Consider the following 16,470-nt stretch of genomic DNA (forward strand, 5'->3'; position numbering starts at 1 on the left):
TCACCCCTAAGGATGTCTATTCAGATTTATGGGAACTCTCTGACTCGATCAATGAAAGGGCTTGTATTTATTTGTCTCTCCTGCAGCTGAAGCATTCTCAGCCGTGGTCCTTGGAGAGTTTCCTCTAATGTTGCATGAAGAGGGAAAACTGAAACCGGGTTCTGAGGAGGACGCCTGGTCCCCTGGCTCTCACTCCGGGTGTGACCTGTAATCCCACCAGAGCTAGTGTGTCCATACTGGGAAAATAAACAGCACAGAGACTGATCCTACAGCCAAGCTCTCATCTTCTGATCAAACTTTTTATTTGATGTTTTTCAGCACATGTTCACTCTCAGACAGAGGCATTCGATCCTATAAGCTTCATGGCTGGAGATCTTACACTCAGCTATGGTCCTTTGTTAAACTGTGTAAGACCCGACCCCATTGGATACATCTTGACTCAGTTTAAACTTTCATGGAGTCATCGCGAGGAATGTCAAACATCAGACTGAAATATCAAATAAATGGAAACATCAGGAAAGTTGTGGTTTTGAGTTAATGCCCTCCGTGGTTTACAAAAAGCTGGATCTATATGCAGGCCATTGAGGAGAGATGACATCTTACAAAACACATGTTTCCAGTTTCTCTGTGGTGAATATCAGAGAACAGAAGAGATACTTTAACAAGGCTTTTTAGACATGTGGGGATTTTGATTTGACATAATGGATGCTGGAATTTATTACCTGCATGTGCATCCTGTGAAATCATCTTTGAAGTATAAATAGCGTCGCTTTAATTTTCTACATCCCTGCTGCTACAATCAGGAGGAAAATCAAACGCACTGTGAGGTTCATTTATGGGTTTGTGGGCGCTGTGGTGAGGAAGTGGGCCTGTCTGAAGAAACTGGATTCAATCTCACTGGTATTCAGCGGTTTGATAGTTTGGGGGGTCTAAGAGGAGGTTGATGAGGGATTTCAAAAGAGACAAAAAAGTGATTAGGGGAAATGTGAGATTAAAAAACTGAGTGGTATAGGGCTGGAGCTTATATGAGAGGGGAACTTTTCTTTTCCTTTCAAATTTTAACAAGTGACATTGTTTTCACAAGTCCAAAGAAACAGAAAAAGGCTTCTGAGGTGGGATGAATTCCATGCAAGCCCTGCAGAAAGCAGCATTTGATTGAAGAAGAATAAGGGCCACAGGGACATCCCCTTCTGCCTGGTTTCTTACACTGGGTCCTAAGCCTTTCTTTAACAGGTTAATAAAGGGCCTAGTCAAGAGAAACAAAGCAGAGAGGGAACTCATGGGGTGTCCCTGCATCAAAAAAAAAAACATCACCAAACATGCAGCGGAAATGAAGTTTTTCTTTTGCTAAACATTTCTCCTGACCATGCAGAGATGCAGGATGCAGGACAACGTCGCCTTTTGGGAATTATTTAAAGCAATCTTCTTTTTTGATGTAATACTGGCTTGACCAATGTGTGTTGTTTTTAGAGTTGTCTTCAAACTTGCAATAAGAACGCTTGCCTTTTAATCTGAGCACCGGAGTTGGACACACATAGTTTGAGATCATTTTGATATAAAACAGTGAGAATGGTGCTGTGATGCTTGAACAGCTGTCTGCTGGTTATAGAATGAAACTTTTGGTCAGCGCCCTGGCACCGCACCAGACGGCACTCGGGTTTGAGAGCCAAAAATTTGAATAACAAGTGTTCGGGAATGGCCAACTGTTTAGAGCCCTCACAAGGTCAGAGCGGGAACAAAGAGGCTGTTTCTCTGGTGAACACCCGGCTCACATTCGACTAAATTCAAATCGTCTGGAGTCTGATGGCAAATTTAAAAAACACAGATGGAAGAGTCATGGAAGAGTGATGTGACAATGATGCAAAACACAGCTCCTTCTCTTTCTTCCTTCATCTGTCCCAGCCCAGCACAGTTGCGGCAGATGGCTGTTCAACATGAGTGTTGCTCTTATGATTAAGCTTTCTGCTTGTTAAAAGACAGTTCTTCCTGTCCACTGTTGCTAAATTTCAAGGGCTGTGCTCATGGCAGATTACTGCTGGGTATATATAATAAATATAATAAAGAATACAGTCTAGACCTGCGCTTTTTGTAACATGTTTTGAGTTAATATTTGATGTGAATTGGTGCTATACAATTAAAAATAAGTTGATTCATTGATTTTACCCTGTCAATGTATTACTACTATTATCAGTCACTCAATGGACTAAACACACGCTCTCAAAACTAACCACGCCCATTCCCGCGTCACTCGCACGCATGCTGCATTCAAGGACCTCCCAGGAGGCGTGGCCAGAATGGAAACTTTTAAGCGTCCCCTCGCGACAATCACCTCATTTAAGATTCAGTTATGCACCTACAGAGGTCTGGTGCGCTTCTTTTTTCCTATATTTAAACAATACCACATGGACTTTACGTTGGAGATCCGTTTCATTTCTTCATAGTTTTTAGACGTTTCTTTTTTTTAATTTAATCATGCTGAATAATAATGTTAAGAAGATAGTTATCTCTGTAGTCAGCACAGCATGTCTGTGTCTGCTGCTGCTCCTCGTCGCGGTGCAGCATCACGGCGTTCAGGTGGATGAGGGTGCGAACGGAGAGGACACCGGGATGCGCGCTCTTGACGCAGAGCCAGGGAGTGCGCCCGTGAAGAGAGGATTCTCTGCGTACTTAACCAAACTAACCCGGGGACGGAGGGAGGTGGAGAAGCCCGCGCGGTCCTCTCCATCCGCTCCGCTACCTGCCGAGGACATCAGCGCGGATGACATCTTCATCGCTGTGAAGACCACCAAGAAGTTCCACCAGTCCAGGCTCAATCTGCTGATGGACACGTGGATCTCAAGAAGCATTCAGCAGGTAATGGAACAACAATTATCTGTATTTATTTACGTTTTCAACTATGAAATTAAGCTACATAAAGTTCCAAATGTAGATTTGATTTAGTTTTTTTTGGGGTTGCCTTCATCGTTGCTGGGCCGCTGCTGCAGATAGAAACAGTAAGCCAGTGTGCATATGCAGGTGATGCCTTTTTGATGGCTGCTTACAGTGCTGCATTGTTCCCCCTGTCACCAGATGACACAGTGAAATACCCACAAAACCCCTGTTAACCATGCTGAGTTTCTTCAGCTCTGTCACTTTTTTTATCCTCCACTGAGTGATGTCCCTGAGAACGGAGGGAGCAGTTCCAGGACTCCCTCTTCTTCACCCTCCTTCAGCCCCCCCTCTCTCCCCTCTCCTCTATTATGCCTCCTCTTTTCGGGTGTCCCTGTGAATGCCCCTGGTGCAATGGATGCTTCACAGCAGCGACTCCAACGCTGTCCCCCTTCCAGGGGCTAACAAAGCTTCTTTCTGAAGGGGGGAAAAGAAAAGCCTTTTTTTTTTCCCAGCCCCTCTTCTTCCCCCTCTCTCCATGGGAACATGGGAGCCGAGTCTGGGTCAAGCTCACTGGAGGGATGGGAAACTGGGGGGCTTGGTTGAGGAGACGCATGGGGACAAAGGGGTGCATCTATAGGACAGTTTGTGCACGCTGAGTGTGAAAATGTTGCCCTGAGAACCAAGCGCCTTTAGAGGATTCACAAAGACATGCATGGTTAAAAAAAAGTTTCCAGTCAAAGTAATTTTATCATGCACAGAGAGGTGCCATCTTTGCTTTTTTTAAATGTCCTTTTAATTTGCCTTGTGTGCCACCACACTGCGGTTCATTCTTTTAAACCAGGAGAGTTGAGGATGAGGTGTTTCCTCTTTGGTATGATTTTCTGTTATTCAGTTAAAATCCTAACCATGCTCTCAACATGTGTTTATTTTGGGAATTAATTCTTAATATATGTACTAATGGCTGCTCTGGATGATGTTCGGCAGTGTAAACAGGGCTCACACATGCAGGCAGCTGGTGGGTGCCTGCATGGACAAAAAGCACAGACTCGGCTCACAATGAGAGAGGGAGTTCCTGGAGAAGGGGTGACAGGTGGTCAGGAGAGACGGAACAAAGGAGGGCCTTAATGCTAGCCATATGATGCCCCCACTTCCCATCATGTACATATGGCCATCCTCTGTGTTCAGGTTTGATTCCCACGCTCAGCGGATGAACATCTGTGCAGTTCTGACTCTTTTTTTGTTTTTTTTTTGTTTTGCTGAAGACATCAGGGACTGCAAAACACGACGCAGAAGATATTTCATTACTACATTTCCTTCTCGCACATCTCTTCGCTCTTGTGCAGATAAAGCTGCTCTCTGCAGCAGTTTACATGAGAACAGAGAAGATTGATTATCTGTGAGATAGCTGTGTTGACACAATAGCCTGTGGCCTTCCTAATCTTTGAGCCCATTCACAGCATAAATAGCCTTTTTTGTGCATTACATTAACCCCCCAGTGTTGGGACTTTTTTTTTTTCTTTTTTACTTTGTGGCTGATAAATGCCAGCATTAATATCTATGTCCATACATAACAATTTCAGCTACAGGCGTTTTTTTGTTTTCTTTCATTTCCCTGTGAATTGCCCTCGAACAAAATAGTGTCTTGCTAAGCACAGGACCATAAAACAAAGGAACAAAATGACATTATAATGCTTCCTGTTCAAAAGATCAACAGCAAATTAATTTATAAAAATAGCCTGTAGAATTCATTTTGCAGCATGACTACATCTCCATGTTGTGCCATGCATGCCACTCTAAAGATATGGTAATTCAACAATTCCCCAACAATTAGCGCTTTTACTATATAAGAAGAGCATTTGGCGGCGTACATACAGTATGGAGATCAGATAACTTCAGTAATGAGCGGTGAAGTTGAGGTGTTCAGAGTGAGGTTGGGTTTAGGCCCTCTTCGATGATGATGTAATTTGGCTTGATAAAAGTTGCTGAAAAGACTTAGAATTTCTGGCACCGAGGGGGAAGTCCTCAGGGTGGATGTGTTTGATGGAGGGAGGGGAGCCCTGATGCCCTTCCTTCCTGTAGAGATGGAGACAGCCAGCCAGGCACCACGTTCAGCTCAGACGGGGCCTTGCCAGGCCTTCCTGTGGTCAGGAGTGCAGGCCCCCCCCCCCCCTTTTCTGTTTGCTCTCTTCTTCTCCATGCGTCCCTCACACTTTGCCCCCCCCCTCCCCATTTATCTCTACTTCACACACTGCACTCTTTTTTTGTTTTGTTTGGACACGTATTCAATGAAAGTAACTGTTCTTTAAAGTTTCAGTTTAGAAACAATGAGAGAGAAAAAAAAAAGAAAAAAAACTTCCCCGGGAGGTTTCTCTTTAGTTAACTCCTGCAGCTGTATGCAAATGCAGGCAAACATATTTAGAATTTACCCAGTGGAGACTTTACCCAGCATGAAAACTCACAGCATTGTTCCATTCATGGGGCTCTGGCCGGAGGTGGAGAGGGGGGGGGGGGCAGGATAGAGGATGAAGAGGGGGTGAATGGCCACACACGGTTCGCGATTTACTAATCAGCAATGAGATTCCTCCCCTCCTTCCCCCCCCCCTCCCTTTCTGTCAGTGCCCTGGCAGCTCTGGCAGCTGCCTCAGTGATTAGGCTGTCTATTCAACGGGCTTTAAAGCAAACAGCGCCAGCCTCTGATCCCTTCACCAGCTAAAACTACCACCCTTCCTTAAACAAACACAGGCTCATGGCATCAACGCAGAGCAGCATCTGCTCAAAGTTTGTTCCATAAACAGTTCAGTAGCGAAAAAAAGAGCACTGGAGCAGAAAGACGTGTCTTTTCATTCAAGAGACGTCGGTCTAAAGATTCAAATCACAAATGCAGTCACCCAGGAGCCGGGCAGACAAGCTGAAGGAATGCGGCTTTTAGTTGACAAAAAGTGCTCCGTCAGTGAAGATTTAAGCACCACGAGCTGCTGGCGTGTCTCGACACGTGGCTCAGATAAGGTAGTGTGAAGTGCGGCAGGTGCTGCCTCACCTGAGGTGAAGAGTAAACAGCACTGGCGGTTACAAAGCCCCGCGCAGACTTTCATCATAGCCATTCAGAAGCTTGCACCTGCTCCGTGGGTGATCATAAAGAGGGGTCTAATCTTTCCCCCCCCCCTGCTCCTTTTAAAGTGTGTTCCTGTAAGGTGCACTTTGTTGTTCACTCCTTTTTATGACTAACTGCTACATTTAACAAGCACCTGCAGGCTCGTGGTTTGATTCTCGGGGCGCCGTCAGTCACAAAGCGGCGAGCAAACACAAGATGCACACACACACACACACACACACACACAAAAAAGTTTAGTGCTGTTTGTTTGTCATATCAGATTCGACACGTTGAAGTCCGGCAGCAGGTCCAGCAGAGTGGAGGGGGCTCAGTCGGGGGATGGGATACTTGAATGGGGTGTGTGTGGGGGCGGACAGTCTGCCTCCCTGCTTTGTTCTATGTCTGGGATGCTTCGGGGCGGCGGCAGAGTTGCCATGGAGAGAATGAAATGCCGGACAAAAGGCCTTTATTAGAGCAAGGGGTTGTTTAACTCAATGTGTTTTCCACTGCATAAAAGACATGTTGATTGATGCTAATCACACCCGGCCGGAGAAAGAGGGACTTTGTACACTGTTGAATTTGATCATGTGACCGCTCCTCATGATGCTTTTGGTTTGAAGGATTTCAAGTCCTCGTCCACTTATCTGTAGTGTCCTTTGTGTGTTTACAGACTTACATCTTCACAGATGGAGAAGATGAAGAGCTAAAAAAGAAAATTGGTGAGTGGCCTGAAAGGGATTTATTTAACAGGAACAAAGATGCATATTGTTCAAGAATACATGAGCGACCAAAACATGAGCTTTGAGCTGTTTTCCTCCATGTGATGGTTTCATCTTTCCATAATAATTTTGAACGTTTTTTTTCTCCACTGTTGCAACAGGGAGTCATGCCATCAACACAAACTGTTCAGCAGCACACAGTAGACAGGCTCTGTCGTGCAAGATGGCGGTGGAATATGACAAGTTCATCGAGTCGAGGAAAAAGTAAGGATTACAGAGATTTAGTAAACATCTGTATGAGTGAAATTCAAAATCTAATAATTTGTATATTTTTTTTCTGCCTCTCAGGTGGTTCTGTCATGTGGACGATGACAACTATGTGAATGTTCCCTCTCTGGTGAAGTTCCTGTCCCAGTACCCCCACACCCAGGACATGTACCTGGGTAAACCCAGTCTGGACCGGCCGATCGAGGCCACAGAGAGACTGGGCGACAATAAGATGGTACGAGGACGCTTCTCTTACTTGCTGTGCCTCACAGTTGGAGGGTGACAAAGGCAATTGATGGGATTATTCTGTATAATGACAAACTGTCGTTTTCCTTCTTAGAAACCAGTCAACTTCTGGTTTGCTACTGGAGGAGCAGGCTTCTGTGTGAGCCGAGGTCTGGCACTGAAGATGAGCCCATGGGCCAGGTGAGATACAGATACACATGCACAATTCTCTTTCAATATTGAGAAAAGGAACCCCATCACTATGTTTTTGAATTATTTTAGTTTCAAGACAATAGGAGCTAAATGGGTGTTCATAAAATCCTACATCAGAATAAAAAAAGCAGTTCATCGTTATAACGCTGACCTTACATTGTGTGTCTCCTCTTTTTTAATCTTCTCCAGTGGCGGTCACTTCATGAACACAGCTGAGAAGATCCGGCTGCCCGACGACTGTACCATCGGTTACATCATCGAGTCAGTGCTGGGGGTCCCTCTGACCCGAAGCAACCTGTTCCACTCTCACCTGGAGAACTTGCAGCTTGTGTCGAGAGCTGAGATGCACAAGCAGGTAAAAGGCGTACAGCTCTTCTTACACGTATGTAAGTTGCAATGAGATGTTGTTCCTCTTTTGCTGATGTTGTTTTTTTTTTTGTTGCTTTCTTCAGATTACTCTCAGTTATGGGATGTTCGAAAACAAGAGCAACATCATTAATTTGAAAGGAGCTTTTTCCGTGGAGGATGATCCATCGAGGTGAGAGATAGCTTTGTGTTTAGTGACTGGCTTCATATGTCCAAGCTTTTTAGAAAACCCTAACCTGAACCCTCTTATCTGTCTTCCAGGTTCAAGTCTGTGCACTGTCTACTGTACCCAGACACCCCGTGGTGTCCCCCTCAGGTTGCCTTTTAGGACGACCGCTCCTTTCTCATCCTCGTCCCCGTCATGCCTCGGTATCTGAAAGGCTTGTGGGGACCAGTGTTTGGTATTAGACCGCATTGCTGCTGTTTTCTTGCTACAGTGGTGTGCGGTCTTTAATAGTTTTACTGGGCTGCTGTGCGGCCCGCCTTGGGACTTTACCTTCCTGCACCGGACCAGGACCTTGTTCCGCCTGTAATGCACAGGTGGAGGACTCCAAGTCTTGGCAGGAAGTAGCTTTCAGCGTGAAGCTTTGCAGGCAATCAGTTGAGCTTTTTGATGTACATGTTGCTTGTAAATGAATCTGCAATTCTCATAGAATGTATTGACATATTTCCAAGCCTTTTTGCCAGCTTCATTAACACTTTTTATGTTTTATTTTTGAATTTTAAAACAAAGGTCTTTGTAGGCTTTTATCATATTATTGACTTTTTTCATGCATTTTTGTTAAGCTCTTTTAACGACGATGACTCCGGAAAAACTCTATTATGAAGATGTTTTGTGCTTTTCGGTTAACAGTGTTATTTCTTACACAAACTGAGCTGGCAGTTGGCAGTTTTCCAAATGCATCCCTTTTTTGAATGACCTAATCTGAAGTATGTCAGGACTAAGCACTTTTCCCAGGGTTTTTTTTTTTTTTTAAAGAACTGATCTTATTCACATCTTTGAATGACATGCTTCAGATTTGTGTCCAAACTGACAAAAAGAAAAAAAAAATAACCCCTCAAAATCTCAAAATCCATTCATTCTTATGTATTTAATGTCTCCTTGCATTTGTAACAATCAGGGAAAATAAGGAGTGGATGAGATTTTGATTTGGGGTTACAATCAGATCTTGAATTGCTTTGATTTTTTTTTCTTTTTTTCTTTTAAGTTTGTTTAAAAATTGCACAGCTGAGTTTCAAATAAGCTGATTTTTGCTCCTGGAAAGACACTCACCTCATGGGGTTCAACAGTGAAGAAAACATGACTCTTGTATTGGGAAATAGCATCTAAATTATAGTCTCACATTTGATCCCAGCCACAGTCTAAGAGTTTGCACAAAAGAATGGCTTCTCTGTCATTAACCTGAATGTTTATTTACACAAAATACTGGCTGGTCACTGTTGAGACCAATGAGGTGAGAACTTAACAAGAGCAACATCAGTGTTTCTACATGGAGGTGTCTGTTCCCCTCTGTGTCATCTTTACCCATATTGGGTTACTCTTGACATTTTAATCACAGTACTGTGTACTGTGCTTCTGTTTAAATTAGTGTTGAATGTGTAATGTTTAGAATGTAACTCTCCCTTTTGTGGTTGACACGTGCTTTTAATGACCTGAACATGATTTTGTACTGCTTTGAACTGTCTCAATGACTGCGCTGTTGTTTTTCTCCAGTATCTGGAGGGTTTGAACAGTTCATCCCCAATATCGGCTTCTCAGGGATTATGAGTTGATCCTGGTATTAAATCTTCAATGGGACCCGTGGTGGGATCTTAAAGTTTAAATAAAATGTATAACCACTGAGAAACTCAACGCTTTTGGTCCTGTTTTTATTTTCCCATCTAACACAATTTTGTAAAACAACATCTCCTAATTTTCCAAAGACGGTAGTAGGACAAATTGTACCAACAATACCGTACATCCATTCATTTTTGAGAAATTTCACATTTGTTTAATATGAACCATTAATGAGTAAAAGCTCATCTGACTTTGTCCATTCACAAAAACAAATAGGTTTTGTCAGATTAACTGAAGAAGGCTTGACACTGAAACTCATCAAAGCGTAGTTTGTGCACTTGTGCAGCAGCTTCTTCACCTGCTGATCGTTACGTCTCGTGATTGGATACACCTGTGGAGCTGACCACACGCAGAGAGATAAAACACGCACGTCTCACTCTGACTGAAAAAAGTCAGAAATGGATTGAAAAGTCTGCACAAATCATTTGTGTCTGTTCTGCCCTATGACTCCATAATATTCTTCAGGTAGTGTTTGAAGAACATTTCTCTAGTTTCTCTTCAGTTTGAGAAATGCTTAAGCCTGTTAGAAGTCTTCCTCACTACTCCTAACAGTTCTACACACAACTTTAAGGACTAAGACACTTGTGAATAACTTTCAACTTTACATGGATCTAGTCTGAGCTCAGAGGAGAAATGCTGTCTGGTGTCACGAGGAGCAATTTTTAGTACTTAGGGGTCTGGACTTTATGTGCCTTTTCACTTTCTGGTTACTTTATTAAAAAAAACAAAAAAACAACTTAAATTGTATTTATTCATAAGTAATTTTTGAAATCTATGAGCCATACGTTTATTTAAAATGACATTGAAAATGTGTTCAAAAGATCAACCAGCTACAACATTTATGCACTCTACTTACACATCAGTCCATTAAGTCTTTAAAGCCTTTAAACAACCAAGATAAAGTCCAATACTTTTTAAGACTTTTACTTGTACTTGCTGATGATGATGAATCCTGGCACTCGGGGAACTTTCAAAATAAGGAACAAGACTTTCATGTGACTGAGGAAAGGTCATGGTGAGTTATTGAATTATACAACCTTTTTTTTTTAATAGCTTTAGCCTCTCAAGCAAAACAAAAAAACAAAAACAGTAATTTCAATATCTTTAACTTTGTACACAATTTTGAGAAACTTCATCAGCCTCCATGAACACATGCTGGCTGAACTCTTGCATGGGAGACAAATTACTTAGAGCAAACATCCCCACCACAAACCATAATCACTGCTTTGCTTTCTAGAAATGTATAGTGGGAAAAAAATGGCACCCTTTTATGTGTCTAAATCTTCCGTTCAAACAGACATCCGTCATTTGCAACGTCTTTCTTCTGTCCGTTTACTCATAAAAGTTTGAAATGAATCTGTGCAGAAGTTTTCAATCACACACTGGTATAGAAAAGAACAATGAAAAACAGTTTGACTGGAAGTTGTGATGATTGTTTATACGCCTGACATTGCTTGCTATAAGCAGAGGAAGAAAGAGATTCCTCAGCTGGCACTGCACCCATGGGAAAAAGGGGGCATGTGGCTTAAATGTGAAACGCTTGTATTATTACATTGGCAAGCTGTGAATGTGCAAACAGTAATCGGATCAGCAGCATTTTGATCTTTCCCTACAAAGAAAAAAGAAAGTTTATGCATCAATAAACCATTAGAGTGTCGCTCTAACCTGTCTCCACACGTCTTAAAGTCACAAACTGTGCTTCTCGAGGGACATTTTTTGTTATAATTGTTATAACTATAGTGTGCTTAATTATTAAAGAAGGCATGAGAATTACATTGAAGTATATGACATCAGTTGTCCTTCCCACACACACACCTGTAACATGAATTATCAGCTTTGAATAAATTTGTTTTTTCTGTAAAAACTGTCCTGTGTTGGTTTTCCTCTGTTTCGCTTCCCTCAATGTTTGCTATTGCAGTTATGTATTTTACCATACGAGGAACTGCAGAATTATAAGGACAGTCAGACCGAACTCTTTCAAGTGTAGCCTACACTCTGAGCATTTGAATTCACCCATCATGGTAAAATTAGATGGGTTCAGGGCCAGTTTTTTTGTCACTATTTTGTATATCACTGTAAATAATAAGATATCATTTGTTCATTTTTGTGGCTGTGCAGTCCTAGTGCTAAATTAAGCTAATAATAGCTTCATATTAAACAGACACACGAGGAAAGACAACATGCCTACATGATGAAGATAGAATAAATGAACTACATAGCGCTTTCACAACCTTTACATCAAAGTGGATTTCAGTTGTTCTCCTGCTTTGAAGTGCACCATCAGTGTCTTAATTGAAATGATAAATTAGCTGTAACGTAGCTCCAAATGTCTGTCAAGCTGTTTTGCATATGTATGTTGTGGCAGCAGGTGAGAAATTACATGAACATAAACATCTAACTGCAGTCTGCTGCTCGACCACCAACTGTCAAGTGAACTGTGCCAAATCTGACTGGAGGCTGTTACTGTGGCTGATTATCTTACACTGATAAAGCGTCCACACTGTCCATCAGACTGTTGACTAAACACAAAAGTCCTGCATGACTTGTGTCTGGCTCACTCTGAGTCACACTTTTGGAGAACTTACAGTTTTCTACCCACCTGACTTTTTTTTTTATCTCCCCAGGGAGACATAAATCTGTCAGTCTCTCTCATTTTTGAGACGGTTCAGACATGTATACAAGAAGTCGTGGTTGCTAGTAACGTACAGTCTACAGACTTTTTGGACGGGGTAGCCCAGCTGGGTTTATGACTATCGTAGGGATAGCTGGAAGTTTATGTGCACACTTGAATAAAGAACATTTATTTATCCCTTTCACACATACAGCTCCCTGTAGAAATATCAGGACTTTTTTTTAAATTTGTTTTAGGAATTTTCTGCAAGTGTGAAAACCCTAATGGAAGATGCACACTATTTAAGGGGCTCAAACAGTTCAAAAGTAATTGTAAATGACTGAAGAGACACAATACAAACACAAAGACAGTCACAAATGACGGAACGTCAACAACTTCACATGTAAAGACTCAGATGCACCAAACATCAACAAAACAGCTTTATGTAACTTTGTTTTTAGAATCGAAACCAATTTAGTCTACCCTGATAATAACTCCAAACAGCTTCACAGCTCTAAATAATGAACTTATTGAATCCTTGTGTTGACAGGAAACACTTGTAACTCTGTTAACGGTCTGCTCCCTGCTGATTAAAACACAAACACGTCGGCGTGCTTTTTTGCACCTCCCATTAGAAGTCTGAGTGGAATATGTGAAATTTCACATCTCTGTTAAATTGTTCTCTTTGTGTTGGTGTGACTCCGAAAACAAAACAGGCCCTTTAACTGTGAATAAAATGGAAAACCCCGGAGTGTGAGGTGAGAACTGGGAGCAGACATGGAGAATCAAAGATGGCAGCGACAGACGGACATTCTTCACAGTGTAGGGGATTACAGAACAGCCGACCACTGGCACATTGTCTTCATGACTTTCCTGTGCTATATCAGTCAGTCTCCAATTAACAGCCTGCATTGTCTGAAGGATTAGGCGCGACGGGCAAGTCCCATTGGCGGCCGGCACAGAGATCCAAGAGCAACTGGCACAGGCCTTAATCCTGCTCAACATGTGCTCCAGAGGCTGACCAAGTGGGAGTTTACTCTAATCCAGGTATCACATATCCTGACTAAAGAAGGACTTGAACTTAAGCAGCACTTGAGTGGAGGACTTGAGGAATTTGGAAGAGGATCAGCAGGCATGGCGGGAGATGACCAGGAACCTGTTTTTTCTCTCTTCAGTTTGATAGAGTTTGGCAGGAAATGATTCATTTTTCTCATTGAGTGTTGTGCTGCCAGACTCTTTGACTTCCTGGATCTGTCATAAACATTTAAAAAAAAATGCCGATCTTGGACACAATGAGTCTGACATTAAGGCTTTTTAATCTTTTTTTTAAAAAACATTTTTATATTTTAGTCAGACTTTAGATTCATTTAGATGTGTTTTCTCTCTCTCTCTAATGTGTTGATAACTGAATACTATTGTTCATCACGTCATGTGATCATCCTAAAAAATATGAAAGGTAATCACTATTCATGATGTGAAAGCATAATGGAAACATGCCATCAACTAGCGAGCATTAACAAGCACACATTAAGGCATGTTTGAGTTTCTATTATTATAGATTAATATAATATAATATAATATAATATAATATAATGTATTACATCAATATAACTGCTATGATGATGAGTTATTCAGTTTCCAATCACACCTGTGTCAAACGCTAATCATCTGAGTTGCTTCTCATAGCGATGGGTTTGTAACCAATCAAATCCATTGCCCAGCCTCACGTCGGTTTGTTTGCAAAGAAAACGTCTCATCGCATTCAAAACTCTGACTTAATGGATTTCTTCAGGAGTCTTCTGGTGGTCTCGTGTTTACACAGACACTTAAAACGTATGTGAAGATTATTTGCATCAGTGACATAACAGAGTCATGAGGCCTAACAGAAATGCAAATCAGGATGCAAATGATGCTGTCACACCTTGAGCAGTGATTACTCATAATACTGACGACTCAGTGACGTCATGAGACAAAGATTTGTGTGCAATCACTGCAACACACTTTTCACGTTTAACTGTACAGATATGATGGAACAAGCAAGAGCAGATAGGTTAAAGTGTCACTATCTTATTGCTTTGTCTTTGATGTTCTCTTAGTAAAACAACTAAATCATTGTTTTTGTATCATTGTCGTCACCATGGAAACGAGGAAATCTTAACGTCCTTGCTGTGTGAGCTGAGATCATGTGGTTAAATCTCCGTTGGTTCATTTTCAAGATGGTGGTTAACCACTGGATCATGACAAATCCAGACTTCAGACGACTTTCAAAGAGCAAACAGGGAAGGGCAACGCTCGAAGAAAGTCTTGAAGCGTCACAGTGAGCAGAGGGCTTTCTGGTGTGGAGTTAAAAGGTGAGGACGGGGATAACTGGACAGCTCCATAAATCCTCTGCTGTGGTACGTGCTCCATCTGACTGCCCGGGGCGCTGCGCACAAAGGAGGAGGTGAGGTGTGAATAACAGGAGCAACCAAGGCCCATGGACGCAGCTGCCGCCCTTTGAGTTCGTCAAACAAAAGAGACAAATCAGGCACCCTGTAGACTCGACTCCCTCTCCCTCGTAAGCGAGAGAGCAAAAAATAGCAGCGGGAATACCTCCCGAAATGAGACACAAAGGTGCTCACGTCCTGTGTTTGAGCGAGTGTTCATCAGTCCTCTGTGAGGACAAGGTTTTAACGTGGTGAAATGAGGTAAAAGTAAACATGGTGACAAGTGAATGTTACCCTCCTAAATCATTCCAGATGTTTCTGAGCTGTTGGTGTAACCACCAGATAATTCCCTGTTGCAATGTGTTTGTGTATTAAAGCAAACAGTGCAGAAAAAAAAGAGGCAAAACTGGATTTTTAGTCCTTTTCGACCCTAAAGGTCTCAGTTTTGCCAATTTTTCTTCTCGTATTCTTGTGGCATTTATATTTGAGGAAATTGGAAATCGTGAGCAATTAAATACATCTTACTTTTTGATTATTGATCAAAGAGAATGAAGGTAAAACATTTGTCATGGAAAGGTCTGGGCCCCTCCTGCCCATTGATTAAGTCCCTAAACGGACGCTTTTTTTTCAATTGTCTCTTCTGCCATTGAGAAGCCTTTTCTCTCTCCTCTGTCTCTTGGCTATCACGCAGCTGCCTGGCATCGGAGATAAAAGAGAGCTGAAGTCCAACCACCTGAAAGAGAGCCCAGGAAGGGGGTTCAGAGGGTGCAGGCACCTCCTTCCTCTCCCCTCCCCTCTTTTCCTCTTCATTCACCTCAAAGCATTAGAGCCGCATTCCTCTAGTCCAGCAACAAGCAGGCCAATTCAATTTCCTTCGACAGCAAGGCCGTGTGAAGTTTCATTTGCATGTCCTGGTCTCCATGTAAGAGGGGTTGTAAAAGGCTTTCTGCCTCCATCACGCTTTGTTTATCGCTTTGTTTAGTCCCACCCCTAAAGTAAACAGCAGGGAATGTGGGAGGTGATGTCTTCTCTGGATTCATCTTCTGAGACTAAAAAGATGGAAAGATGGTCAAGTGTTGGTTATGTTTACAGACAAGTACTTGGTCTATTTTAGTAGTGATGTTAGTTTAGGGAAGCATTTAAACAACGAATAATAAGAAAAATAAAGGCTGTGATCGTGTATAATCCATCCTTCGTTGGCAGACTTCCACATGAGAGGTCAGAGTTTGGGGCGACAGCAGCTGGCTGGCAGTTGACGAAGGAAGTCAACAAAACCAGACTGGTGGCCCGGCGCTGACACTGACCTCCGGCCTGCTGTCGGAGCAGAAAGGTCACAAACACAAAACTCCCTTTCTGCTGTGCTCGCTCCGAGCCGTCTGCACGCAGGCCTCCAGGCCGTCACTGCGAACAGCACAAAAACGTTTTTTTGTTGCCTTCAGGACTCCTTGAGTGATAATCTTTAACATGTCTGTGACTACATTTTCCTCGACATATGCTTCATGTCTTTTTTTATATTTATCATTTGACCTTTGTGATTCAGATCAAACAGGTTCACTCATGTTCAGTAATATCTGTTAGGCATCACATCATCTGGAGGGAAAATGGTTTGGTGTCCAGATTCTGTTTACTGAGGATTCTGATCACTCATTACGCTCAAGTTTTCCCCCTCATAATAATTAATCATGTAAATGTGGTTATACATGACACCCATGTGTAACCGACACACGAGGAAAGACAACATGCTGCCAGCTTAGCCAAGCTCTAGTTTAGTCGAAGGTTACATTTAAACTAAAAGAGTAAAGGCAGCCAATGACCCGTGATGACCTTGTTTTACTTGCAAAAAA

The 16,470-nt window shown here is 42.4% G+C and overlaps 1 protein-coding gene across 1 annotated transcript; it reads left to right on the top strand.

Annotated features, from left to right (window-relative positions):
• The first annotated feature begins 1,023 nt into the window (after positions 1 to 1,023).
• On the top strand, positions 1,024 to 9,227 carry lfng (LFNG O-fucosylpeptide 3-beta-N-acetylglucosaminyltransferase). The gene is made up of 8 exons (XM_079365913.1): positions 1,024 to 2,853; positions 6,633 to 6,681; positions 6,843 to 6,945; positions 7,030 to 7,183; positions 7,289 to 7,374; positions 7,576 to 7,741; positions 7,839 to 7,924; positions 8,014 to 9,227. The coding sequence occupies exons 1-8, from the start codon at positions 2,473 to 2,475 to the stop codon at positions 8,078 to 8,080; spliced, it is 1,092 nt and encodes a 363-aa protein (XP_079222039.1). The 5' UTR covers positions 1,024 to 2,472; the 3' UTR covers positions 8,081 to 9,227.
• The last annotated feature ends 7,243 nt before the right edge of the window (positions 9,228 to 16,470 follow it).

This window comes from Symphodus melops, assembly GCF_947650265.1.
Source record: "Symphodus melops genome assembly, chromosome: 17".
Classification (NCBI taxonomy): domain Eukaryota; kingdom Metazoa; phylum Chordata; class Actinopteri; order Labriformes; family Labridae; genus Symphodus; species Symphodus melops.